Source organism: Harpia harpyja, chromosome 12 (assembly GCF_026419915.1).
Source record: "Harpia harpyja isolate bHarHar1 chromosome 12, bHarHar1 primary haplotype, whole genome shotgun sequence".
Lineage (NCBI taxonomy): Eukaryota > Metazoa > Chordata > Aves > Accipitriformes > Accipitridae > Harpia > Harpia harpyja.
In genome coordinates this window covers 31,656,516-31,682,434 of record NC_068951.1, presented here as the reverse complement: position 1 = coordinate 31,682,434, position 25,919 = coordinate 31,656,516, and the positions used below count along the sequence as shown (strand labels likewise).

At 41.7% G+C, this 25,919-nt stretch overlaps 1 protein-coding gene across 1 annotated transcript; it reads left to right on the top strand.

Annotated features, from left to right (window-relative positions):
* The first annotated feature begins 9,352 nt into the window (after window positions 1-9,352).
* On the top strand, window positions 9,353-24,226 carry OSTN (osteocrin). The gene is made up of 5 exons (XM_052803862.1): window positions 9,353-9,419; window positions 16,680-16,778; window positions 19,606-19,823; window positions 23,503-23,582; window positions 23,875-24,226. Exons 2-5 carry the CDS (start codon window positions 16,680-16,682, stop codon window positions 23,895-23,897), a joined length of 420 nt encoding a protein of 139 aa, XP_052659822.1. The 5' UTR covers window positions 9,353-9,419; the 3' UTR covers window positions 23,898-24,226.
* Window positions 24,227-25,919: the final 1,693 nt, after the last annotated feature.

Here is a 25,919-nt window from a genome sequence, read left to right as displayed (position 1 = left end):
TATTTAAATCACTATGTTAATGCGACTGAGCTCATGCGGCTAAGAGATTGCAAATCATTTTCAGACGCCGTCAGCATCTTTTTTTTTGCGCTTGTCTATGTCCTCCCGTGACCATTGCTTGGAGAGCCATGTACACACTCGAAGGATTTGCTTTGAGGGGAGGGCTCAAATATCAAAGTGGAAAAAAAGCATTCAAACCTAAAAGCTGACCATAAAGCCCAGCACATCATTTTCAGAAGCAGAACATTATTGTTACTCTGCTGACAAACTTCTTTTGAGGGCAGCAGCGCAGTCCAGCACCATTTTAGATTTGTCTTGAAGCCGCACGTAACCAAAATAAATATATGGTTACATAAGAAACTATATTACGTTCTTGCTCCTGGGTTCCAAGTCTAATTGTAAAGTAAGCACAAATCCAGTATGTCTGCCCTTACAGAGGTAGAGGGCCAACCTCCTCCCACATGCAATCCAGTTGATTCGCACCTGGGATAAATGGGCCAACCAAGTGGAAGGAAGGTGGTTTTGTCCCTTCTTCTAAGGTCCTTGTGTAAGGTGTGGAGGCACTCTGTGGAGGTGAAGACAAAGGGACAGGTAGGGAGAGGCACTGAACAGGCTCCGGAGAGCAGCCACATCTCTGGGAGGGCGGTGTGTGGCTTTTGGACATAGCCCAGCTTGGTGTGAGTAACTGAAGCCCAGAGGATTACATTGCTCACATGAATCAATAATGATTTATACAGCTTCATTAGTATGCCAGCAGCAATGCCTATAGTTATAGTGACTTAATGCCGTGCATGGTACAAGCCTGCTTTCTGCTGCATATGACTAGGGAAAGAGTTATGTTGCGAAGCTGTGACAAACCTGCGCTTTCAGAGCTAGGCTCTGAAATTTGGCAGGGGATAGTTGTACTTCTTTGCCCCTGAAGGTGTTGTGAAAATGTATGAATCATTGTTTATTTCCAAAGTGCTTGGACGCTATGACTTCAAATGGGACAGAAAAACCCATGAAGGAATCCAGTTTGCTTCAGAGCAGAGATCCTCGTGAAAGACAAGCCTTGGCCTGCAGAGGGGAAGGATCTGGCTGTGGGGCTGGCACAATGCAGAGAAGGACAGAGAAACACACAGCAAGAATAAGCAGGCAATGTTAGGATCCTGAGTTTTCTGAACTTGGCAGTCTCTCAGCTTTAATCAAGCACAAATTGTTCAGTTCCATGCAGAAGGGAATGGATAATGTTAGCTGCCCTGCTCTCCCTATGGGAACAAAATCAGGGGTTCTCCCTGGCTTCTTGGCTAGGCTAGGCCACAGCAGCCACAGAGGGAAAAAGCTGGTAAGATGAAAGGGCATCTTCCACGTCATCACGTTCTGAAGAGGACTTTATAGCCCCTGGCCATAGGATGCTATACAGTGCTCAGTATTCTGTCTCAGTTTCTAGACCTGTAGTGTAGAATAATGTGTGTGTATGTGTGTAAACTCCTAAAGAAAGGATGCTGCAGCAGGAAAGGTAAATTAAATAAAATCTGAGGCACCTGGGCAGCAGGACGGTGACTGCTATGAAAGCCCACGTGGAAGTGAATGTTGTCAATATGAGCAGCCACACGTTGACAGAGGATGGTAAGATAGGACAAATGAAAATGACACCTACCTCAGACAACCAAAGCTTGAAATCTCTTTACAGAGGAGGCCAGTAGCATCAACACTGTGGACAGTAAGGCCCAGAGAACTGAATCCAAGGTTATCTAATCAAGGCAGAAGTGAAGTTGAGACTAACTCCATGCACCTATACAGTCTGGAAATGCAGCTTTTGGAAAGGACCTGAGGGTCTTTGTGGATGAGTTGACCATGAGCCAGTAGTGCCCTTGCAGCAAAGATGGCCAACAGTATCCCAGGCTGTGTTAATGTGTGCACGCATCTGGAGTGCTGGGCTTCCAGTACAAGAGAGGCAGGGACATACTGGCAGGGCCACATCTTGAAGCATCTGGCATACATGAGCAGAGGGGGAGAGAGCTGGGGTTGTATAGCAGGGGCGATCTTATCAATGCATATAAATACCTGATGGGGGAGTAAAGACAGACAGAGCCAGACTCTTTTCAGTGGTGCCCAGTAAAAGTACAAGAGGCAATGGGCATAAACTGAATACAGGAAATTCCATTTAAACACCAGATTTTTTTTTTTTTTTAATTTTTTTTTGCCATGGCAGTGGCTGAACAATGAACAGGCTGCCTAGAGAGGTTGTGGACTCTCCATCCTTGGAGGTATTCAAAACTCAACTGGACACAGCCCTGACCAAGTTACTTTAGTTGACCCTGCTTTGAGCAGGGGTGTTGGACTAGCCAATTTCCAGAGGTCCCTTCCAACCTCCACCATGCTGTGATTCTGTAACAGAACACAGGTCTCCTGAACCCCAAAGTAACCTTTGCAATGAAGTGGTTACTGGGATCCTGGACATCTGCTCTTTTTTGCTTAAATGTTGCCAACAGAAATATGTGTTCAGGTATGAGGCTGCACATGCGCAGATGGTCTGTGCATATGTGTGGATACCTGGAGAATCCCTCCATATGCAGGCAAGCCAGCGCATCCGGCCAGCCTGCCAGAAGAAAATGTGAAAAATTGCTGAATTCCACCTAGACAGAATTTCCAGCTGGAAAAAAGAGGACGTGTCTGGGGAAACCTGGCCATGAGCTATTCCTGCCTCCAGGATCTTGCGCTAAGTCTCTGCACAGAACAGTTTCTCCTTAAGTAAATACTCACCTATTCAAACAAGGTCTTTGCACAGCAGAAACAGTATATTCATCACTTGATTATATGGTGGATTACTTGCTATTCATCACTCTTTATATTCTTCCCTTTAAAACTTCTTAGCTATTCCAGTCAAGGGAAAGAAATGAGAGTGCATAGTTGTGTTTATACATAAAGGCTTGCTGCTTTTGTCACACCGGCTCATCTGGCTTGTGTGGGCACAATCAATTCGTGCAGTTGTGCCACTGGTTTAATTTATGCACATTGCTTGAGAAAAATAAGCTGTATCAAAAGAGAGTTTAGTCTGGGAGTTATTTTTACTGCTTTTTATTATAGCTGTGTCATATAGTTATCTATCTATCTGTCTACGTGTTTCACTCCTCTCCGCAAGTACCATGACTGCAAAATACATGAATGCAAAATGCTGCAAATTGGGTGACCTCCCAGGCAAGAGAGGGAAGGAATAAGCGAGGAGCTGACAATCAGCGCTCAGTAATTTGTTCCTGGAACGGTACACGGATCTACTCTAATCAGCAAATACCTTCCTCCTGCGGTATATAGAAGTGCTCGGTCTGTCACATAACTCATTTGCAGCAAACCCTGAAAATCAGCTCTACCCGCAATGTGGCCACCTCTAGAGGGCGGTGATTGACTGATTAATGTTTGTGCTGTAATTGAAGATGATTACTGGATTATCCTGGTTTAATCCAGTTGCAGTGCTGCAGCTGTTTAGCAAATTACAGCTTCACTGCAGAAAGGTTCGGTCTGACAAGGAAAGGTCTCTGTCCAGTTGAAGTGATAGAGGAAACGTGGCCAAGTAATGTACCAGAATTTGGCCCAAGCATTAGGATGAATTTACAAACTGTCATGAGATCTTTAATTCTTAGATAAACCACAGACCTTCATTTCTAGAACAGCATTTGTTTGTGCCATCCCTTGCAGCAACCAGTCCATAAGTACATTTAAACCAAAGCAAAACAGGAAAGGAAATCAAATCAGTCAGCATCAATTGCTCTACACTCCCAGGTTTACACTAACAGCTTGCTCTGGTTGGCTTCCAGCACAGAATGGACCTGCTGTGCAAGCCACCATCCCAGGGATGGGCTTATGAGGAATAGGGGGGACAGTACCTTCCTTATTAACAACATTTGGTGCAGGAATTGCTTCTAGGGAGAAACAGCTTCCCAGCCCCACCTTTCACATTACTTCATCTTCCTCTGCCTGTGTGTCAGGTAAGAAACTAGTGGTGACGTTTCCCACAGCATCCTGTGATGTTGTGATCATCCACATGTGGACCTGCCCAGCTCCCACACCACTGGTTTCTGTCTGAAGAATATCACTCACCTTCCCCTTTTCCCCCAGACCTTTGTCATCATTTTGCTGCTTACCTGCTTTCTTTAATTCTTCCGTACCCTTTCTGCTGCTGCAAATGAACCAAACTACTTCTCAGCTCTGCACAGAAAATGGTGATCAGTTGTGTGAAAAAAAGTGTGAGGTCAGGACAGATGCATTCCTTCTTCTCGTGAGCATGTCTTTGAATTTAAGCTGCTGCTATGCATTCAGTGCTGTGCTATATTGCCACATTTGTAATTAGCTCTGAAGCTGAAATATGTGCTCTGCAGCCAAGATGCACACTTTGCTGCTCTGTGCTTTGTGTACCATGCCACAAGGGTTCATGGTCAAAAAGAGTTTATTTCAGGGACAGGTGACATCAGGACTTGTCTTTGACAAGGGAAGTAGTATGAAAATGTCAGCACCACTCCCTCTCTTCCCTCTTAGCACAGAAAGATGGGGCTGGTTCTCAGTCTGTTATCTTTATATTTAGCATTACTCCAAGTAGCGAGCTAGAGGGGATGGAAACACAATCTACTCATTTTCATTTCTGTGTTGCCAGTTTGAATTAGGACCAGGCTGATATTGGCCCAGAGTTATTACTCTTTGCTTAGTACTTTGACACCTCTTTATATGGTTTTGTTGCCTCTCATCCATTAGCTTGTGGACCACGCTGTCCACAGCACAAAAGGCCCTGTCACTCTTCTTGGCCATCTTCACTCCTCACGGCCATCTTGGGCTGGGAGCCAATGGCATGGGCACAAAAGATAAACTGTCTTTTTTATTTCCAAACACATACTTCTGCAATGTAGCATGACTGTTACAGAAAAAGCTTGCATTTCAATAAACTGTCCTTGTTTGGGATTTTTACTTTGTTTTGCAAGTGCTTTTTATGGATGCTTATATGTCATGACCCAGCACCTCTCACAAGCACTTAATTCTAGCACAAAGGACTTTTTAAAAGTACATTTATGGAAACTGCTAGTAGGAAGCCCAACGTTCCTGAAGAATGTTACTCTCTTCAGTTTTACATGCTACCTTCACTTTGTGGGTTTTGCTTCTCAAAATCTATCTGGCTGCAAGGAGTCATCTTAAATGGAAGTGACACAGCGAAAGCTACTTTGATAGCCTGCAGATTTAAAAATAGCTGTCTTAACATAGTTTTTCCTTCCAAGGTAGAATGTACCTTCAGTTGGAAAACATGTGTGCACATTGTTAATGCAGGGTCTCTTTTCCACAGTTCTGTCTTAAAGTGAGTCATCTGCTCTCTGGCTATGTATATCTACATGAAAATAGGTGGGAATCATCTTGGTTTCTGAAATTCCCTCTTATACATTGACTGAAAATCTGTGGTGGTTATTTTAAAATGTTTCCCCTTCTCCAGACAAGATAGGAACATAGTGCAACAAAAGTAATGTTGGATGTTCTCCCTGAACCAGTGATATAGCTATAAAATGCTGGGTGTTGGTTAATCTGGTGGAATGCTAATCCACTTTCAGACTGGCCTCAGAACTGGGCCAATTTTATCAGAAGAGTTTATTGTCTCAAGAAATAAAAATAGATTGAAGGGACCATAATTTGGAATATCTCAGTTGTTTATCTCAGAGCCATATGAATCAGTATCAGCTGAGCACCTGACTTGTGGAGATCAGCTCTTCATAAAAGAAAACTATAGTTTTCATTTGAAAAGAAAAACGTTCTTGGATTATTTCTTAGAATTTGGGGGCAAAGCTTTCAAAACTGGAAAAAAAAATCCACTTTTTCTAACCTCCATGTTGTCTTTATTTCCCATACTAAACCCAGAACTAGACTATTTCTAATGATATACTGTTCACTGGAACTGTGAATAATCCTAGCAATCAGAATGTATAAAGTCACGTGCCTTTACTCCATGCCAGCTCAATCAAAAATTCCTGAGGATAGGCCTACTGCTTTAGCTGTAACTCCTTCTGGACCCCACACACGTCATGTTGATTTGTAAGTGACAAATGTGTGATCTCGTGTGAGGAATCAGTGGTCAATGGAAAGGGTGACATTATTTGAAGAGACTGGAAGGTAGAGTTCCCATGGGACAACTTAATGACAGAGGAAGACTTCTGTGACTTAGACCACAGTGATGTAACAGTACTGCTACATGTTTTAGTGGGAAAAGAAAAAGACTGAAAGTACAATACAGCAAAACTAGCCAGCATGTGTATTCATGTGTCATTCCTAAGATTTTAAAGACAAGGTCTGACAAACCCAAATATAGTTTCCACAGGCAAGGCTGATGAAGAGCAAGATTGCTCAACGCTTACACAAGTGAACCCTTGCTAACTCCTGCTCTCTGAATAAGAACTTCTCTACTAAAGGAATTAAGGAAACCATTGAGCCAGCTCAATTGATTTGCAAACTAGTGTTGAAAGAATTACAGAAATTACTTGCGAGAGCATGAGGGTAGCAGGGAGGCAAGTTTGTCTTTCTCTTGGATGGTAACAAAAAGAACTTCATGTCTTGTGTCCTTACCTCCTCCAATTTCCTTTTTTTTGTCTTCATAGTTCAGAAAGTCACATTATGTTTGTTTATTCATCTATGGTTAAGGCAATAAAGATTCCTTCCATACTCTTGGTTGCCCTAACTTAATTATACTGTAAGTATAATTAAACCACAGTAGTGTTGAGTATGTCTGTTCCTTGGGCACTCTTCCAGCTGAGTAACCACCATATACCTTTTTCATTATCTGGGAAGCTTCCTTATCAGCCTTCTCCAGAAGGTGTCAAAAAGGTATCTGTAAGTTGTTGCTAAATCTAAGTTAATTTAGAGCAGGAAATTAAATGTTAGCACTCTTAACACTCTATTCTCTTTTTTTCTTTCTTCTTTTTGTTTTTGTTTGCCTTTTTTGGGGGTTGGGTTTTTTTTTTCTTTCGGAAAAAACCACTGTGTGCTGGTAACATATGTCCTATCCTAAGGTCAGTAGCAGCCCAGGAAGACGGCTAATTACTCAGATCTGAGTCTTTCACACCTCCCAGTCAGAGATGATGATAGTTGTGTGTACCAGCATCCATTTCTGAAATCTTTTAGATTGTATGCTTTTGTAGGAAGAGGACAATGATAAATTTATTTTTAAATAGAAAAAGTGCATATTACTTATCTAAAAGGAAGAGCCACAACCTCACGGTAGGTCCAGGTGGTACAAAAGTGGCTGGAGCTTTGTTATAAGATCACCAATCAGTGGAGATCCTAAAAGCAAATTTTAGTACCAGGTCTTATACATCCTCTTGGAGTCAAAGGAGATGACAATATGGCTGCATTTCTCCTCCTGCTTTATCTGGAGCCCACTGTCCCACTCACTCTTGTCAGGTGTTAAGCTTCAGATGGCTGAGTCTTGGCCATCCTCCAGGCTTCACCCTGTGTTCTGAAATGCTGAAATGCCTACATTACCAGCATTCAGTTGTCTGTCGTCAGCTTACTCACAGTGGCACAGTCCATGTCTCCTACCAGCCTCATCAGCACCAAACGTGGTGACAGAATGGAGCCCTACAGACATCCTGCTTAAAGAGCTTGAGAGGAGTAAATGCTTTGTGTCTTTATAACAGAAAAAAGAGAAAAAAACAGCACCTAGAACAGTAGTAGCTGGTCAGCAACGCCTCACAGTCCTATGTAGCAAAGGTACCCCATAAATCTAATAATATCTTGTGGTTAGATCATTGTTATCTTTTTCCCTGAGATCCTGCTCACATGTTTTATAGACATCAGTCAAGTACTGCTGTGTCCTTGGACTTCCAGCAACAAGCCACCATGTAAATGCAGGTAGCACTGTAAAAAAGAACGTAGTCCAGATCTCTTCCAGTGGCAGCATTTTGAGCTGTGTTTCAGCAGTCTGGCATTGTTTGGCTCTGCCCTTTTGATTCTGCTGCTGCTCTAGTATCCACAGAGCCCATTTGGACCTCTGCAGCTGCCATCGCTGTTCCGTTACGCCCTGCAGTGGAAAACAGCCCCAACCTGCCTGCTCCAGCCTGACGTCGCTGTGGGTGCTCATGTGGCTAATGCATATTTCTGCAGCACTACACTAAGCTATATTGCCATATCTGCCTGTACTGAGGGATGCTATAGAAATACTTGCTTGGCCTTTCCTTGTTCTCTGAGGCTGTACATTTGTGTTGTGCTCATGATCAAACCCAGCCTCTCATTCGCCATCAACTTTTTTTCCCCCTGATGCCTCAGGGAGTGTGGCAAAAACATGCTTTGCCATGAGCTACCCTGATTTGCCACTTTATGTCAGCTTTACAAAATTCTGCGGCCATCTTCATCTGGGAAATGAGCTATGTTACAATATGATTAAACTCTTGTCTTTCTCTCATCGCTTAGATCAAGATAGATGATGAAATCAAAGCTTTTGCTCCCTGGCTGGCAAATTTTTCCCACCTATGGCAAAGCTGCATTTGAAATTTCCTTTTACTGTTTATTGCTTGTAGGAAGAGTTTTTGGCAAGTCAGAGTAAAAACTATTTTTAAAGTACTGTGCCTATCTGTTTAGAGAATAAAGTCACTATGAATTAACTGTTAAGGAGTCTGCACAGGTTGGAATTTGAGACCCAAAACCAGGTCTACAAGTGCTGTGTGAATCAATTAAAAACTGAGATTTTTAAAAAGGGGGCAAAAGAGGTAGACTTATTCTAGTGAGGCAAACAGGGAAAGAAATAGGTCCTCTGGTACTGCCTAGAGCAGATAAAGAGCTTCATAGCTCACACTTTACTATCATTTCAGTAACTGAAATGAAGTGTCTGAAAGACTTAAGTTCTTGTGACTTGCTTTACAAAACACCCTCCTTTTCTAATGCTTATCTTACAGTAGTGTTGGTCTACTAAAAATGCACTAATTAATTTCTTCCTGAAGTTAATGCGGTCCTTCTAAGGTTATTCCTGTTGTCCCTGAGAAATAAAATTTAAAAAAATAATAATTCAGGACATTGGGTTTCTGTATCGCAGTTTGCAAAAGTGAGAGATTAGAGGAATGGTGATGCTACTGAAAATCTTTCCACTCCCACGACTGTCTGAATCTTGAAAGAAAAAAAGAAAAAAACAACAACAAAACCCTAGACCTTAAATTGTAACCTAATCATCTTGATCAGAGCAATAAATAAAATAAATGTGAGGCAAGTATGTGTGTGAGAGTGCAGGACAGAGAAAGGTTTAGGGCAAGGATCAGTGGAAAATCTTTAGAAATGATGTAAGAGAAAGCAAAGGCAGGGATTGGAGTTTGTAGCCTACAGCAGAGACTATAAAAACTCTGAAAGAAAGCTGAACATTAGGGATAAGTTAGGGGGAAGAACATAGCAGGACCATTAAGGTTGGAATTGCTTGTATCCAATGCAAGGTAAGAGGAGTGAGGACAGGGATGAGTTGGGGATGTTTTGTGTGTCTTCTGCTCTGTTTACAGAAGCTTTCTTCCCTTCTGTGCTTTCTTCCTTTTAATTTTTTACAAGTTTTTTGTATTAACAGGCATGCACAAGGTATACATATGCCCATGTCTGAAAAGGTTCTAGTTTGGGATTAAGATAAGATGCCTATCACCTAGTATTTTTGGTACTAAAACTGAACTAATAATATTCAGTGGAAACTTATTTCCTTCAGCTAATCAGCCAATATTTAAACAAGATGTGTCAGTGCATTTTACAACAGTGAATAGTTGCTTTCATGCTTTTGCAGTGCTTTGCAGTAAACTGCTGTCTGTGTATATTGTTATGGATTTTCCTCTGTATATGTTATTGTCAAATACATATTACTTCTTAAAATAAGCTGAAGAGCTATGACAGAATAATTCCTTTGCATTACTAAATACCATATGTGGTAGACAAGTTTGCTGCATGTAATATATTGTAAAACACAAGATAAATGACTTAGGGAAAGTCTTTAATTTATGGATCTGCAAAAGGATTTTATTATATCCCATATTAGATAAATGTTGATCCCCATTCTGCCACATTCCTGCAATAATAGAATAACCCTGCAAAAACATTCCTACACTAACAGAGTAATTATCATTATCCAGTAATCTGACTACTTCAGCTTTGTACAACTGTAAATGAAGGCAGACTCTGATTCAGTGATAGTCATTGCAATTTCTCCATTCTGAGTTCAAAACTATTTCACTCTTTCTTTTTGCCTCCCAGACTAGAGTTGTACAAGTAAATACATGTGAATAACCTTTGGTTTAGATGTCTAGAGGCTACAGCAAAGTTCAGAATCCACTAATTTTTGAAGCACAAGCACACAGTGCCTTTAGCTTTCCTTACTTGGCTTTTCAATTTGGAATGACTGTCCTCTCATGGGGAATGCAGAGCTGAAAGCTGAGGAGCTGCGGGAACATTTTGTGCCCCTGCCCACTGATTCACTCAGGAAGCCTGGGGCAAATTATTACATTTATCTGTCTCTGCTCACCTGTATTCAAAATGCAGCTCAACCTACTTTTCTTGTAAAATACTTTGAATCTAATGAGGAATAACAGGAAAAAAACCAAAACCCAAAAATCCAACCAAGAACATCTGTGGTGTAAGTTGTAAATGATGGGAAAACTGCAAAATGTATCTGGCTGGACCAGGTGTTCTTCAGTATTTATAAATCGCTGCCACACTGATTTCAGCAGATTAGGAATTCTTTTTCACTCTTTGAATGAATGACAAGTGTACCTCTGTGAGCTTCTTAAAAAGCAAATTAAAAAATTTGAACCATACAGCAGTTGTAAGAGCTCTCTTGATTGACCCTGACAAAGATTGCAAGTGATCGCAGCTTTCCTTTTCTTCTTAGTCAACCCACAGAAGCAGATTACTCTCTAATTTCTATTTGCAATGCATCTTCACCAAGACTTTTCTTCTTCAAGTAATATCCTTGATCAGAACATTTAAGTGTTTATCCAGTAAATCAGCATCAGTGTTTGAGTCTCATTAAGAAATTCCAATGCCATTCTTGTCTCTTAAGAACTTATCTTGAAGGCATATCTTGAAGGATATTTTTACTAGACTTTAAATGGCCTATGTTTTTATATTGATAACATATTCTGCTAATATACTCTTCATATGAGGTATGAACTTCCATTTATCACTCCAACACTGTTAGGAAAGGAGATAATTTTTCTAATATAGAAAACCACAATATATTGCTAGATTTTTTTGATAGAAAGGTTTCTTATTCTTACGTTAAATGCTGAACATGGCACTCTAACAATGAATAGTTTTTATTTCTCATGCTAAAGATGAAGGAAGAAAGCAAGCTAAATGTAAAGTTGTTAGAAACGTTAAGAGAAGTTGGCATATTCAGTCAGTACGTATATAAATAGTGTAGGGCTGAGAGTTTGTTGGCAATGAAGAATAGTCTAATAATGTTTTGTTTTCCATTGTGCATACCAGGAATACTGCAGCTTTGTCAATTATCTTACTTAGGAAGGGTGCAAATAGGTTCTTCCCATTAAGAGATATTTTCTTACACTTCATAGCATCCTTCTTATTTAATAGTCCCTAGGCTTCTGGATGGGTTTTATCACTTCTGTTTGTGTCTCCTGCTTCGTGGTCTCCTACTTTTATGGTATTGATGTGAGTTTGGGGTTTTTAATTTCTAAAATCTATTGCTAAAAATGGATTTATTACACAGTGTAGCCAGTTTTGCAAGATGTCCAACTTGTCTCCTTGCTGTCCATTCTAAGGAAAAGTGTCCTCATTTGTTCTGCATGGCCACTTGGTTTCATGCTCCTCATTCAAATGCAGAGATGAGGACCATGACTGACTGGTCTTCCACAAGTCTTTTTCCACCTTTGCCCATTAATTTTTTCCTGATTCATGCTTGTGTCCATTAAGCAAATGTACCCCAGCAAGGCTGTGTTCATTTGTACACTTTCTGAACTCGTCATGGGAACTCGAGGGCCCCGTTTTCAGCCTTTCTTCATATGAGCCATGCAATTTGTGTGCTGCTCCCACAAATGTTGCATCTTCCATGGGCAGGGTCAGTGCAGAGTCTAGTCAAGCCCTGCAGGGACTAAGCCATCGCTGAATCTGTTTTATCTGAGTACAGAGGGTAGGAACAGTTGTATACTTGAGCATCCTCTGACCGCATCTGCATCTACCAAAAGTGGAGCTATCAGTAGCTGAGTCAGCATTTACAATAGATACTTCAGTAAAATACAGGCAAAGATGACTATCATGGTGATATGAAAACATGTCAGGGCCAAACACTGGAAATCATATTGTTACAGTGAATGCAGTTATTGGAGTGATGACTTTGAAAAACAATGACTAACCTGAAGTGCCTTCTTGAGAAATCTTTAAGGAACTTCATTTTCAGAAAGTGGAACATCCTTGGCCTTGAAATACTGTCTGCCAAAATGTTTCATTTGGGACACAGAAATACCTAGGCATTATCTCAAATCACTAGTCGTATGCCTCTTGCATAAGTTCATGAATTTTCTGTTCTCTCTGGTTACATCAGATGAAACCTACCTGCATCCATTTATCTACATAGTTGGAAAACTGAAAATACAGGGAAATTTACATTGTAGAAGTTGACAGTGTCTGTACCGTATATCGTATATCTAATAAAACATATGGCATTGTTTAAAAATCTACACCTACTCCAGGAAACACATTATTAATAACATGAAGTGCCTGACACTGACTGCTTATGTTTCATTTTGCCACAAAGTCCCATGCTTCAATATCTTGCTTCAGTATCTTTTTAGAAAGCAGTACGTACTAAGTGCTCCATATCTCATCTGTGGGATGAGAACAAAAACACCACTTTAACCTATTTTTGGACTCTGCTTTTTTTTCTGAGGGTGGGATTTGTTTTGATTTTTCTCCCTTTTCTTTGATATTTACATGACTAGAAAATTACACTTAAGATATACACAGTCCCTTAGGAGTTTCTGAAATCACTAGGACTGTTGGTATGGGCATATTTTTGGCTTTGTGGTAATGAATGTGCTCAGAGGATCCATCCTACAACTTTTAAAAGTAGGGCAAATTTGTTTCAGCTGGAGCAGACTTATTCTTAGAGCTGCACACAAGCAATTTATAAGTTGTTCTTTTGGTAAGATACTCATCCATCATAATTTTTTTGGCCAAGGTAGATTCCCATCAGGTGTCCAATCCAAGACTCATGAAGCCAATGTTAGGACTCAATGGTACATTTATTAAGATAGGTAGCAGCAGTTAATATTCTATTTTATGGCACTGGAGCAGCAACAAAATACCTCAGTAACTGGCTTGCAGACACAACTGTGATTTCCCCCGGCTGGTTGTAATCTGCATGGTATGACTGATCCTCATGGCTAACAGGTGATGGAGGCTCACCAGTACCATCCCAGTGCTCATGTGGCAGAAGGACTGGAGCCCTAATGGGCACTGTCAGGAGCCTCCCGGTGCCTATGGGACACTCATGCCTTGGCTCTGTATCAGGTCAGCTTGGGAGCATACAGCACAAAACCTCAAGGGCTTCTGGGCTCAGACACAACGTGCTTGTTGTGAGAACGAGGTCCTCATTTCATTTGCAGGTGAGCTTGGGCATGTCCCACGTTGGTGTTGCAATAACAAGCAGAGCATAGTCATCAATATATAGTGGCAGCTGCAGTGAAAGATTACAGTGCAAGGCGTGATGTCTTGCCTCGGTTCTCTTGCTAACAGGCCAGCAAGAAAAATAAAGCTCTTGTGATTTATACTTGTGGAGTAATCTCCACAGTAATGTGAAATATGATAGTTCAAATGGGTAAGAACAATGACAGCTGTTACCATTTTTGACAGGCAATGGGTTTGGAGCTTGGTGATGAATTGCATGCTGTCTGGGGTTTGTTCAGCCCACTTATCTTCAGGATGTCATTTTGTTTTTTGTTTTTTTCTTTAAAAGAAAAACATCTTTTAAGTCCTTTGGTTTGATGTTGGAGACTTAACAGTTTCTGTTTGGTAAAGAATTTTGCTTTCTTGTGATCTTTTCTTGGAAAATGGCTCTGCACAGACTCCTAAGAAAAAGTTTTGCATGTTTATCCTGCTTTGATAAGGTAGAATAATGTTCTCTCTTTTATCTTTAATTTTATTTCAACTGGACCTGCAACAAAGATACCTAATTATGTGAGGAATTCTAGTTTTGACACATTTCAAGGTGAAATGTCACTAAAACATATTTATATGTCTGAATTTCAGACTTGCAATTACATTTAGTGAAGGGTAAACCATATTTTATGTCAGATAACACCACACTAGACCCTGAGATACTAAAGACCTGCAATTATACCCCAATCCGTTATCCTACCTCTGTGAAACTGGTGGTGAAGAGTTTTCCAGAGGAAGGATGGAAATTCAGTACAAGTGGTAAGGGTGCGTCTTGCAAAGGCTCGCGTGGTTGTCAGAGCATTGCTTATTGTCCTTCAGTAACAAATACTGTCAAGCCTCGCTTTAGGTCCCTCTTGGAATGGGTCAAGGTAAAACGTGGATGGGGTGAAGCAATAACCAGTGCATGGCTGGGAAAGCCCCTTTTGGTGGGAGGGCTCTGCTTACCCAATTGCAACAGATGAGCTAAGGAGAAAAAGCAACAACCGCTTTCAACAGCTAAGACCCTATGACATGGCTGAACGTAGCAAGCTAAGTCCCAGACTGGCAGAAGACAGTGTGATTTTAATTATGTTTACATAGCCCTCTTTGCACCCTTAGTTTTGCAAATGCTTTTCTAGAGCTAAACTGCTCCACTAGAACAACCCTGCTGCTTTCTCCTGCCTGGTCCCATCGCTGTGTGAAAATCAGCACAACAGGATCTTGCTGGACTTAAGTTTTGCTCCCTTTTAAACTAGTAACATTGCTTCTTAGCTACTCATTTTCATGGGAACTAGAGCCAAGCTTTAAGTCCTTACAATTTCCTCGGCTTCTAATTTCACTGGCATCGAGTTCAGACCAGTTAATCAAATGTCTTTTGTGTTGCAGGTGCCTTAATGTTTATTTTGATTAGTGTACCAGTTGCTATTTTTAGCTCTTTGGTCTTTGGGTTGAATGAATACCAGCACAGACATTAAACCATAATAAACATGTGTTTTTAACCTTGCCATTTATTTTTATGTCTCTGTATCCAAATAATCAGGATGTGGTTACCTGTGAAGGTAGTAGACTACTACTTCAAATTTCAATGCACACCCACATACAAAAATATACATTGTAGAGGTTTACAGCTTTAAAAACACCCAGACAGACCCTTGTCTGACTTTAATGGCTGTTGCCATCGGACTGAGAGACAGTGGTACCACCTGGCTTACTGCTTTGACTTTGTCCTTTGATTTCATGGAACTAAGTCTGCTTCACCCCTACACGATAACCAGCAGCTTTCTTCCTCGCTACTGATCCCTTATGGACAACGTAAAAAAAGAAGATACACAGTGGGGTAACCAAATAACAGAAGCACATGTAAAATGTATTGAAAAAGCCAAGCAATAAACAGAGTTTCAAGAAACAACACTACAAGTGTTTTATCTTTACTTTTTAGAACTGGCCTTCAAACACTTTTGTGGCTTTTCTCCTTTGTAGTATGGGGGAAAAGTACAAAGCCAAATATTTTTTTACCATGCGTTTTCTGCCTGATCTAATGGGAAATTTTCTACACAGAGGATAAAACAACTATTGTACATAATAGAAATGTATTTATACATCCTTTTTATCTCCACTTTTGCCAAGTGGAGAGTCAGCAAAGAATGGCAGAATCAGGCTTGAATTATACTCTGGGGCAGGACCTGGAGACAGTGTAATCAGCAAATTAGCAGATATCTTTGGCACTAGAGGCCCTAGCCTAGTTTTTATTAGCATCAGCTGAAATATTCTGACCTGGGTGAGTTGGAGGCACATAAGGTTTTAAGAGCTAGATCCAAACAAGGGCTTAAACAATGTAGCCTAAACCCACAGCCAAAGATAACCCCTGCAGCAAGCAGCTTCCTGATCCTGAACCTCCCAAAACTTGACCCTCCCTGCATTATTTAAAGGCTCTGCAGGCATCTGCAGTTCTGCAGCTGCGGCACATGGTCAGAACACCACCAGTCTGAGCAATGTATTTCCATGTAAGCTTTTCCCAGGTGTGGGAGCTGGATAATTTTATTCCGGGATCCCAAGAAGATGCTGGAAGTTGTGGCTACCATTAACTCATGGTGAGGACCGGTGAAATGCAGCCTTGCTTTCAAAATGCTGCTGGAGAGGTCTGTGATTCCTGTAACAGCTTTAAGCACCTATCCAGCATGTGGGGAGGTCAGGGTCAGCCTGGGTGGCTATGAGCCAAAGTGTCCTTGCTTACAAGTGAGTGTCTAGTTCATCTGGTTTTAACACAAGTTTGCATTCATTACTGCTTCCACTGCAAGGACTGCTGGGCTATTGTGCAGAAAGGAATTAAAAGATTTGCAGGCCTGTAAAGGAGCAAAGAGGAGGGAGATGATTCTGCATCCAAAGGTGAAGAGCATTCAGCTAGCACTATCTGGTTGGTGGGTTTTATGCAGTGACTATAAGATAAAACATTAACAGCCACAGGAACAGAAGTTCCCTTTGCTTTCACTCCTTTAAGACCTTTAGAGCAAGGTTTCTCTGGGAACGCAGCTGTGAAGTCATTAACAGATTGTTCTCCTTTGCAGATGCTGCTGTTCCAGCTTGTTGTGGTGCATTTGGCCCTCGTGATTACCCTGCTGCAGTGGCACTCTAGCTCAGTGCTCCTTGCAGAGGCAGCTCTGGAGGTAGGTGAATGTTTCTGGTGGCTGTCATGTAACCCTGCTCTTCCTCAGGTTGTTCCTGGCCACAGAATGTGGAAGACACCACAGTATCCAAACAGGGTTGGAAGGTGAACAATTGATATTGACTCTGCAAGTGCAAAGGAGCAGCCTAGTGAAAAGAGTGATGCAAATTACATGGCTCTGGGAGGACAGACAGAATGAAGTCTCACCCAGTTTCATGCAACCTCTCCTGAAACACCATGGGATTTTCTGTGTGTTAAAGCACTGTACAGTGACTTTAGATAGAGAACTTCCTGAAGAGGCGAAGCACACTCCTCTAACGTTGAAGGAAAGGTTTCATTCTTCTTCTTAAAGACAAATAATAGCATGAGAAGTCTGCAGCTTTCAGAAGCCATAAGGAGATCCCTGAGAGAAGACCACCTGCACAAAATTCACAAATTAAAGGAGACAGAATAGACTAGGAGAGGGAGGGAGCAAAGTAACTTGCCTAAGCTTGGAAAGGAAAGCAGTGGATTAAATGGGAGAATTGTCTCATGTTTCATCCGGGACAATATGTAGGGGTTGCACCTGAAAATACTTATACTGCATTCTCTTTTTTTATGTCATCTTGACATAAAACATATTTGTCAGGAAAGTTATTTATGTAACGGTTTTATGCCATAAAAAATCAAGGATCTAAAAGTTTAATCAAAGTAGCACTGTTTGGCTGTAGGGTCTTTACATAGGTTTTTAAGATCAGCTTAGAAGTTAGATGCATACTGAAGAATATTGATGGATCCTTCTACCTTGCTCTCTGTCTTCAAATGAGCATGCCCTGATTATACAAAATAATATTTGTTATAGAAAACAGGGCTTGGGGGAACCACTCCCCACATCAGTGCTGCAGCAGCTGCTGTTCTGGTGCCACAGAGACCTGGTACCCTGTCTCTATCAGTGATAGATTTTTGTGAAAAGAATATAAGAGCAGAATATCTTCAGAGACCTCCTGATCCAGAGATTTGCACTGGACCAGGGCATGTTTTAGCTGCTGATGGGCCTGAATTTCTTTGAAACAGTTTAAAATCTTGGTATCCATGACATCCTTTGGCAATGCATTCCACTTGATCTATGTGCTGTGTTTAAAATGTACCTCCTTATATTTACTTTAAATCCACCATCTGGAGACTTCACTGGGTGGACTCAGGAGCTTTTTTTTCTTGAGGAAAAAATTACTAGTCTTTATTCACCTCTTTGCTGTTCATAAGCTTACAAACCCTCCACTGTGCCCCTGTACCCCACACTTACCTCTGCTTAGCTGTGAAATTGTACTTTGTTCAGTGGTTCACCATAGGAAAACTCTTGTCTACTTCTGATTATCATTTTAGCTGTCTCTTTACTTCTTAGAATTGTATTATATCCTTTTTAAGACAAAGTAAGTGGGACTGCACAAAGTACTCAAGAGCAGAGGCTATTTTTGACTTTCTAGTTTCAAGCGTTATTGTAGATATTTATCCCCATTAACCAGAGGGGAGAGTTCAATCTTTTTTAAAGCCATAATTTTGTTGCAAACCTCTATGAAAGTTTTATAACCCTGAAAGGGAACAGAAAGGATTGCTCAGGGCACTTGAGGCTTATAAAAAGTGAAGTCAGAGGACAGTACGAGATCCTTTACAAAACTATTAACAGTGCTACAACATTTGTGTGATCATTGTGGCCGTTGTGCTCCTCCTTATATAGAGATCACAGTTTTATACACTCCATCACGGGTTATGCCACCCATCAGTAGTGGGCAACGTCACCGCCACAACTATGGTGTGGACCACAGTAGAGACAAGCTTATTACATCATCCATGTGATAGCTTCCTCTACATTTGTACTAAACCCACTGTGTATGAATGAGAAAGATAGTGGTGTGCTTCTAAAGATAGACGAAAACCTGCTTCAAGGCATATAATAAAATTTTTGGTTAGATATTTTTACCTAATTCTGTGAAGATCAAGTGGAGCAAGAAGGCAAACATTTCATCTGAAGAGAGAATGATTGAGCTTAACACCTGCTTTCATAGACTAGCTGCTGCCCTATATTTTTCTGTTATTTGCAGAGCAGCTATTTCACTTTGGTCTCTTTCATTTCTTTCTTGATAGACCACAATATTCCCAGTTATTCTGGATAGCAAAGTAGAGTTTGATTTTTGAAAAGCTGTTTAAGCCTAATGTCATAACTAAGGTTCAAAATGCTGTGTCAATTCAACATACTGTTCTCTCCTTTCCTCCTCCCCACATAATGTTATTGCATAAATTCTTTGAATGTCAGTGCTGAGCAAGTTTATCTTGGGATATTTTTTTGCATAACAATTAATTAATTTTTTAGCTTTGGATGGAAAATTCTGTATAAGTTTTCATTACAATTTATTAGCATTCATTTCAAAAATGAAAATCAGTTTCCTGAAAAATATCAGGATGGATATTGGAGTCTGGTAATGGTGATTGCATTTTTAAAAAGGATTAAATTACTCAGCTCATGCTATAAGTGATACTGATCACACTGCTGAGATAGGGGTAGTGGGCTGGCCTACAAAAACAGGCTTTGTGAAGTAAAAAATTTTGATAATTCTTGTGATAATAATGAAGGTGAGTTCAGTGCTATTAAAAAAAAAAAATCCCAACCTTTTATGGCAAACTCCTGTGGGTGGAAAATGGCCACACTTCACAGAAGGAACTTTGTTTTAAAACATTGTCCCAGGTTCAGTATCCTAGCGATTATATATTTATAGGACTGCTGCTGTGACGCTAGTTGGAATGGGTTTTCTGGAACTTGAGCAGCAAGCAAATATCCCTGCTTTCTTTTGCAGCCTTTGGAGCCTTCTGCTGCTCTGGGCATGGGAGCACATCCCATTGCCAGTGAAGAGAAGTCACCCACCAACCTGGCAGCCAAACTGTTCCTTCTTGATGAGCTGGTGTCTTTGGAGAATGAGGTGACTGAGACCAAGAAGAAAAGAAGTTTCCCAGGATTTGGCTCCCCAATTGACAGAATTTCTTCAACCTCTGTGGATGCTAAAGGCAAACAGAGGTAAATTCTTAGATGCTCCTACCAGTGATAAAGTTGGAAGAAGGCTGTTGGTAGGTGCCCTGGATACAGGTGGGTTAGCTTTAACCACCAGCGGGTTTACTGGTCAGTTGTGAGGTGCCTCTGATCAGGGTACTAGAATCTCTTCAGAAACCATTCAGGTTGCATGGTGTGTAATCCTTGAGCTGTGATGAATAATACATGCGCTAGTGCATTTACCCCTACAGTGCCATACAGCTAACAAAGAACATTCAAGCATATGCATTTTTTTAGTACACTTCTTTCTACTGATGTGAACTAATATTCAGTTTAAAACTGCCTTTTTGATCATGAGATTATTTAAAGCAAAAATATGCCTGAGGTTCTAAAGCAGAGGGGCAGGGCTAGGTGTTCCTGAGGCTGGGGTGAAAAGAAGGTATGGTGGTGTGCGCATCTTAAATAGCAAGATGAAGAACACATTGTGAAAATGGGCAGACAGGTAGTACAATGAGCCTCAAGACCTCAGTCAACTTATGGTAAGCCAGGGCTTAATCAATACAGAAGTACAACAACACATTCACCGTACACATTTGAAGATAAGCATGTTTATAACAGGGCTAAGCAATGATGCTTGATATGGCTGGGGAGAGCCAGTGAGTTTGGGGCAAAGCTCAAGGGGCTGTTAGCTATATCTGAAAGAGCTTAATTGTCTTGTTCCCTTCTCCTGGTAACTGTCTTCTTTTGGATGGAATTCCCAATGCCACAAAGTATTTAATAACATGCTTAAAGCTTAATCTGGAAGTGGAAAGTATTCACAAGAGCCAGTCGACATGACAAGTATTTTTTTCAAACAGAGTTTTGCAATATTTTCTTGTTGTTTTTCCATTTATCCACCCAGTCCGCTACTCGGACTTTTTGACTGCAGCCAAAAGTGATAAAACACGAAATTCTTAAAACCTTGAGTAGAACTATTCTGTTCCGTATATCTCTTCAAGCGATCAAAATCAGCTCATTCTTTGTTTGCTTTTTAGCATGTTTTGCCTTTCCAAGGGAAGAAATACAAGGTCATTTTTGAAGCTGCCATACCTTTTTTGTAAAAGTACATGGTATTCCCAATTTGTCTCATGCTTTTTGGGTGGAAATCTTGTTTCATTCTACATGCAGTACAAGGGAAAAAAAAAACCACAAAAAAAGGAAATTGTGGTGAAAATTGTCCAAGTTTTCTAACAGCTTGTCTCTGAATAATGAGCTCATGCAAATGAGTGATACACTGCACAAAATTCCTCCTTTCCCAGCATCATCAGCACAGTTTGCAGTTTTGTGTTGAGATTATCACTTTGGAGGAGCTGATTAGCTTTTAAGTTTGGGATTGACTCATTTATTAGAACCATCTGAGCTGCCTTGATCACTGCATTGATAGTCAGAGACTACCATCAACATGGACCGCAGGTCAGATGAGTGCTACGGAACAGTAGTAAGGCTGTGCCTTTAGGTGGAAACAGGCCGAGGCTGCTGCACTTAGAGGAGTAAAACAGAGGGCTGAGCACCCCATCACTGTCGTGCTCGCAGTAGATAGCAGCCCATTCATTCCTGTACCAGCTGAAATGGTTACCTTTAGAGACCAGATAATGATTTTTGAAGTGTGAAAGCTGTTAAATAGATTCAGCCCCCCTGAGTTAATACAGTGTGCGTAGTGCCTGGCAACACAACAGAAACTTTTGGAAAAGAGCAGATCACATATAAGTCCACTTAACAGATGGTTCTGGCACCCACCACTTACAGGAGGGCCCAGATCCTAATCTCGCTCATCAACATCAATTTATAAAGCTCTGAAAGCATGGGAAAAGCATACAAGAAGACATGAGTCTTCAAAAGAGGTAGAAAGATCCATAGATAGATGGAGAGAAAGAGACTCTGGGAATCTTAGAAAAGCCTGCTTTAAATAGAAAACATCACTTTGTCCCTAGTAAGTGCTGAAATATGCACAGTCTGGAAGATGGAAACGGCGCGGGAGGCAGGGGAGGGAGCGGGGGCTGTCCTGTTGTGGCTCGGGATGGCCACAAGAGGGGAAGCTCCGCTGCCTGCTGCCTGCCTGCCTGCCTGCTGCCTGCCTGCCTGCTGCCTGCTCAGCCTCTCCCGTGGGCAGGACTTCACCATTTCCTTCTCTGTTTAACTACAGAGCACCACCACCACCACCACCCCCAATCCCATCTGGATTCCTCCTTGTATCCAGCCAGGCTCAGGATGACTCCAGCAGCCCAAGTCTCCCACCTGCCCCCCACCAGCTTGTGCCTACACCTGGGGGGAGAAGAGCACTGCCCTTGAGGCAGCAGACTGAGGATCTTTCCCTTTGCTCTCCCTATGGCTTAGTGCAACGTGGATACGTGGGTGTTTGAGGAAGGGACAGCGAGGGCTATACAAACGGCTCCCCTTCATTCGCGATGTTCTGTGGCTGCCTCAGCGTGACGTTTGTGGTGCTCCCTACATATGTGGTACACTGTCAGTTCCCATTTCTTGACCTCGTCTGAAAAGTAGCTAGGAAAGAGGCGGTATGAAATGGGCTGCTCATGCTGGAATGATGCCTCTGGGCTTCAGCCCGTGCCTGGGAGGTGTGAGGAAAGGAGACTTCTCCGATGAGACCATGGACTAGACAGATAGTCCTGGGTGGGGTGTGCAAAGCCCACAAAGCCCCAGGCTGAGTGAGTGTGGCAGTGCTAGCATGTAAAGTTAGACTCCAGTGCACCATAGCATGCTCTTCTGCCAGTTACTTTGCATTTGCCAACTTACAGAACAAAATTTCTTTTTATTTATGTTCCTTGACAAGGACAGATAGAGAAAAGAGTTCATCTTCCAGGGCTTCTCTTGGACCTGCATTTCACTGGCAAGTATTTCCAAGGGCAAAAGTTGAGGTTATTCTCAGCTGCAGAAAATCTCACCATTTCCCCAATTAACTAAAATAAAACTTCTGCTGGTGGAAAAAATGCTCAGAAATGCTGAATTAAGATGGGGAAACTTTTTGACATTAGAAAAAAGGTAATAAAATATTCCTGCATAGGACTTCTTTCACGCTTTCCTCATGGCCTCATTCATCAAATCATCAGGAAATGTACCATATGGAGGAAAAAAAACAAAACCAAAAAACTCCCATTTTCAATCTCAACAAAGGGTTACTACTATACAATTTTGAGAACAGTGCATTGGAGGAGACCCCACAGGAAAATCGTGCTAGGGCTCCTTTGACTTGTCCCCTATGTTACTGTGCAATACTTTCTGCCTCCTTGCTTATCTTAGCCCCAGTTGGCCCTGGAAATTTCAAAGATCCGGACTAATGGGGCACCTGAAGTATGTGATATTATGCATGAAACAATTCCCCTTTATACATGCAGTGTATCTCCTTTCTTTTATGAATAGCAGTTAACCTGTGAAGTTATTTGGTTGCTGCCAAATGAAAACAGGCAGAGTGGATCAGCATCAGCCAGTCTGTAAAACAGATGCAACTCCTGCCTATTCTTCTGCAAGACAAGTGAAGCATCTTATTTTTAAACACTCACATCTTTGGCTGCTCCTGCCCAGCTGTTCTGTTTGAACAATAGGTTGTTAGTGGGATGCGTGGAGGAATCAAAGATATAGTAACATTTGGATTATTCCTATGATGTCTTTCCCCAATTCTTTCCCTCCTTCTTTGCTTTTTTTCCCCGTGCAGGAAAGTGGTTGAGCTGCCTAAAAGACGGTTTGGAGTTCCTCTTGACCGGATTGGAGTGAGCCGTCTTGGCAACACCAAGGGTTAGCAGTTCCTGCAAGTAAGCCAAAGTACTCTGGGTGTGGGCAGGCTCGGAGAAGCCCACCTGTTCTGTTACTTGGAGGTACTCAGGTCATGCCTGTAGGCTTGGAAAGAGTAGCTTGGGGAATGATGGCTTCTTATAACGTGGATTGTGACTGTCAGTTAGTACCCCCCTACAAGAAAACAAGTATTCCTAACATTTTCATCTCCTGTAGACCACCTTACAGTGTGTTTGTCCAAGCCTTGCATTTCTGACATGGGAAAATGTAATGTTTACTGCTTTTCTGCCTACAGGTGCTTCTGTTCTGAATGATTGATGCTGTATTGGGAATATTACAGAAATACGGAAGATGCATCACAGCATGTTTTGTCATTGACTAATGATACAACACTCAAGGAATTGACCTCCGGCAAAATCTGTTTCACATTGCATTTTACAAATGTTGCATTTACAAATAATAACAAATTCAATTCATCAGGTCAGAATGCTCTCACAGTTGTGCACGGTGTCACTGATAGGAAGGAACAGAAAATATGTATATAGTTTAATTGCATGGCATTTATTTCTTAAACTTGCAGAAGTTCATTATCCTAGCAAGGACTGTTAGATTTTTTTTGATTGAAAATAAACTTCCAGAGATGCCAACAGCAGTCCATGAAAAGCAGACAGTTTGCTTTGCACATTTCTTTCAAGAGGGTGTTTGTTTGGTAGATGAAGGGAGGATTTAACAGTTACGGGACAAACGTAGAATTTATTTGAACTGCTGTTCAGGAGAAGATGTCTACTGACTTCACCAGGAGTTAGCGTGAATAAGAACTGTGACGATACCTTAGTGTTTGTCATGATGGTTTTAGTAGTCTTCCTCTTATCTCTGCACCATATTTAGACATGTTTTCATCATATGGCAGATCCTGAAATGTGGTAAGACTTCTAGTTTCCTCCTCTAAGCTGATGAATACATTTCACTCCTCCCTATGCATAACGTAGGATAGCGTCCAAATATGAAGTCATCTACTTCCTAGGCCATCTGCATCATATGCCTTATTTTAGCCTCTTGATGTGTGCATGGGGCATAATCAGACATCCAACTCTAAAAGTTCAAGTATTTCTCACTCTGGTAAAATGTAAACATGTCCTCTCCACTTCATTTCAGAGTAAAACAGGTTATCTTAAATCCTGTTTCATGCTTTTCACTTCTTTCCAGGCTACAAAATATAGCTGAAAAGAGCTGTTTGCTGACTTCTCAATGCTCAGATTCCTAGCTGATGTTTTCTAAACTCACATGCTCCATCTTGGGCTTTGGTCCATGTCAGCTAAATTCCTTGGATTGCTCTTCTTGGGTGTAAATCATCCTTAGCATTGCAAAGGAAGATCCATTGAGAAAGGGATTATGCAGGACTAAGAAAAAAAAAATTATTCTTGCCAAACCCCCTGTGTTAGGCAGAGAGTAAGGCTGGAGATGGGAATTAAGCGCTAATTTCCTAATGTTACATGAGGCACCAAGCACCTGGCCATTAGCTAGCAACAAGGGGAAAAATACAGTCGGCGTCTGGGTCAGCTACAGGAAAGGAGTTGGGAAGTCAATGAGTCTTCGAAGTTAAAGCTATTGTGAGGATGGGGACTTTGGGGCAATTACCCCGGATCAGGCCATGGTGGGAGATGAGGGTCCCACTCAGAAGGGCAGGTAGCATCCAATTCATGTCTGAGAGGGACCAGTGCTCAGCCATAGCAGGGGCCTTTCCCACTTTCCTTCTTGCTTACAGCCCTGCCTTGAGACCAGGACTGGCCCAGCCACAGAAAGTTTGCAAGAAACTTTGCTTTTCTTGACATTCCCAATATAGGCTAATGCTGCTGAGCGCAGCTGCACAAACCAGTGAGTCACATCAAGAGGTGCCCCCATCTTTCCCATCAAGCAGAGCACTCTCTAGCTGAGTTAGGTGATCATTCCTCCTTTGGTGGGTGAGTTGTCAGTACTTGTGTGTGAGGTGAAGCACCGCAGATGCTTTCCAGGCCAAGCTCTTGAAAGCTATAGAAAGAAAGAAGGGCTGTAAGCCCATATGTGGTCATCGTGGGGTTTTGGTCCCTGCTTTTCCCCTGATCCCACTCCTCGTTTTCTGCCTTTAAGCTCACAGGTGAAGGCTCTGAGAGCTGGATCGAGTGGGTGCATGTAGTCTAGCTGACTTGAGACAGGATTTTCTGTCCGTGCTAGAAGGAAGTCTGCAAATGCAGTCCCAGGCAAGCCCAGACCCTGTCCTCTGCAGTGCACTGCCACCACCTACCCTGAGCCCACCCTGCAGTTTAGTAAACAGTTATCTTCTTGCACTGAGCTCATGCAGAC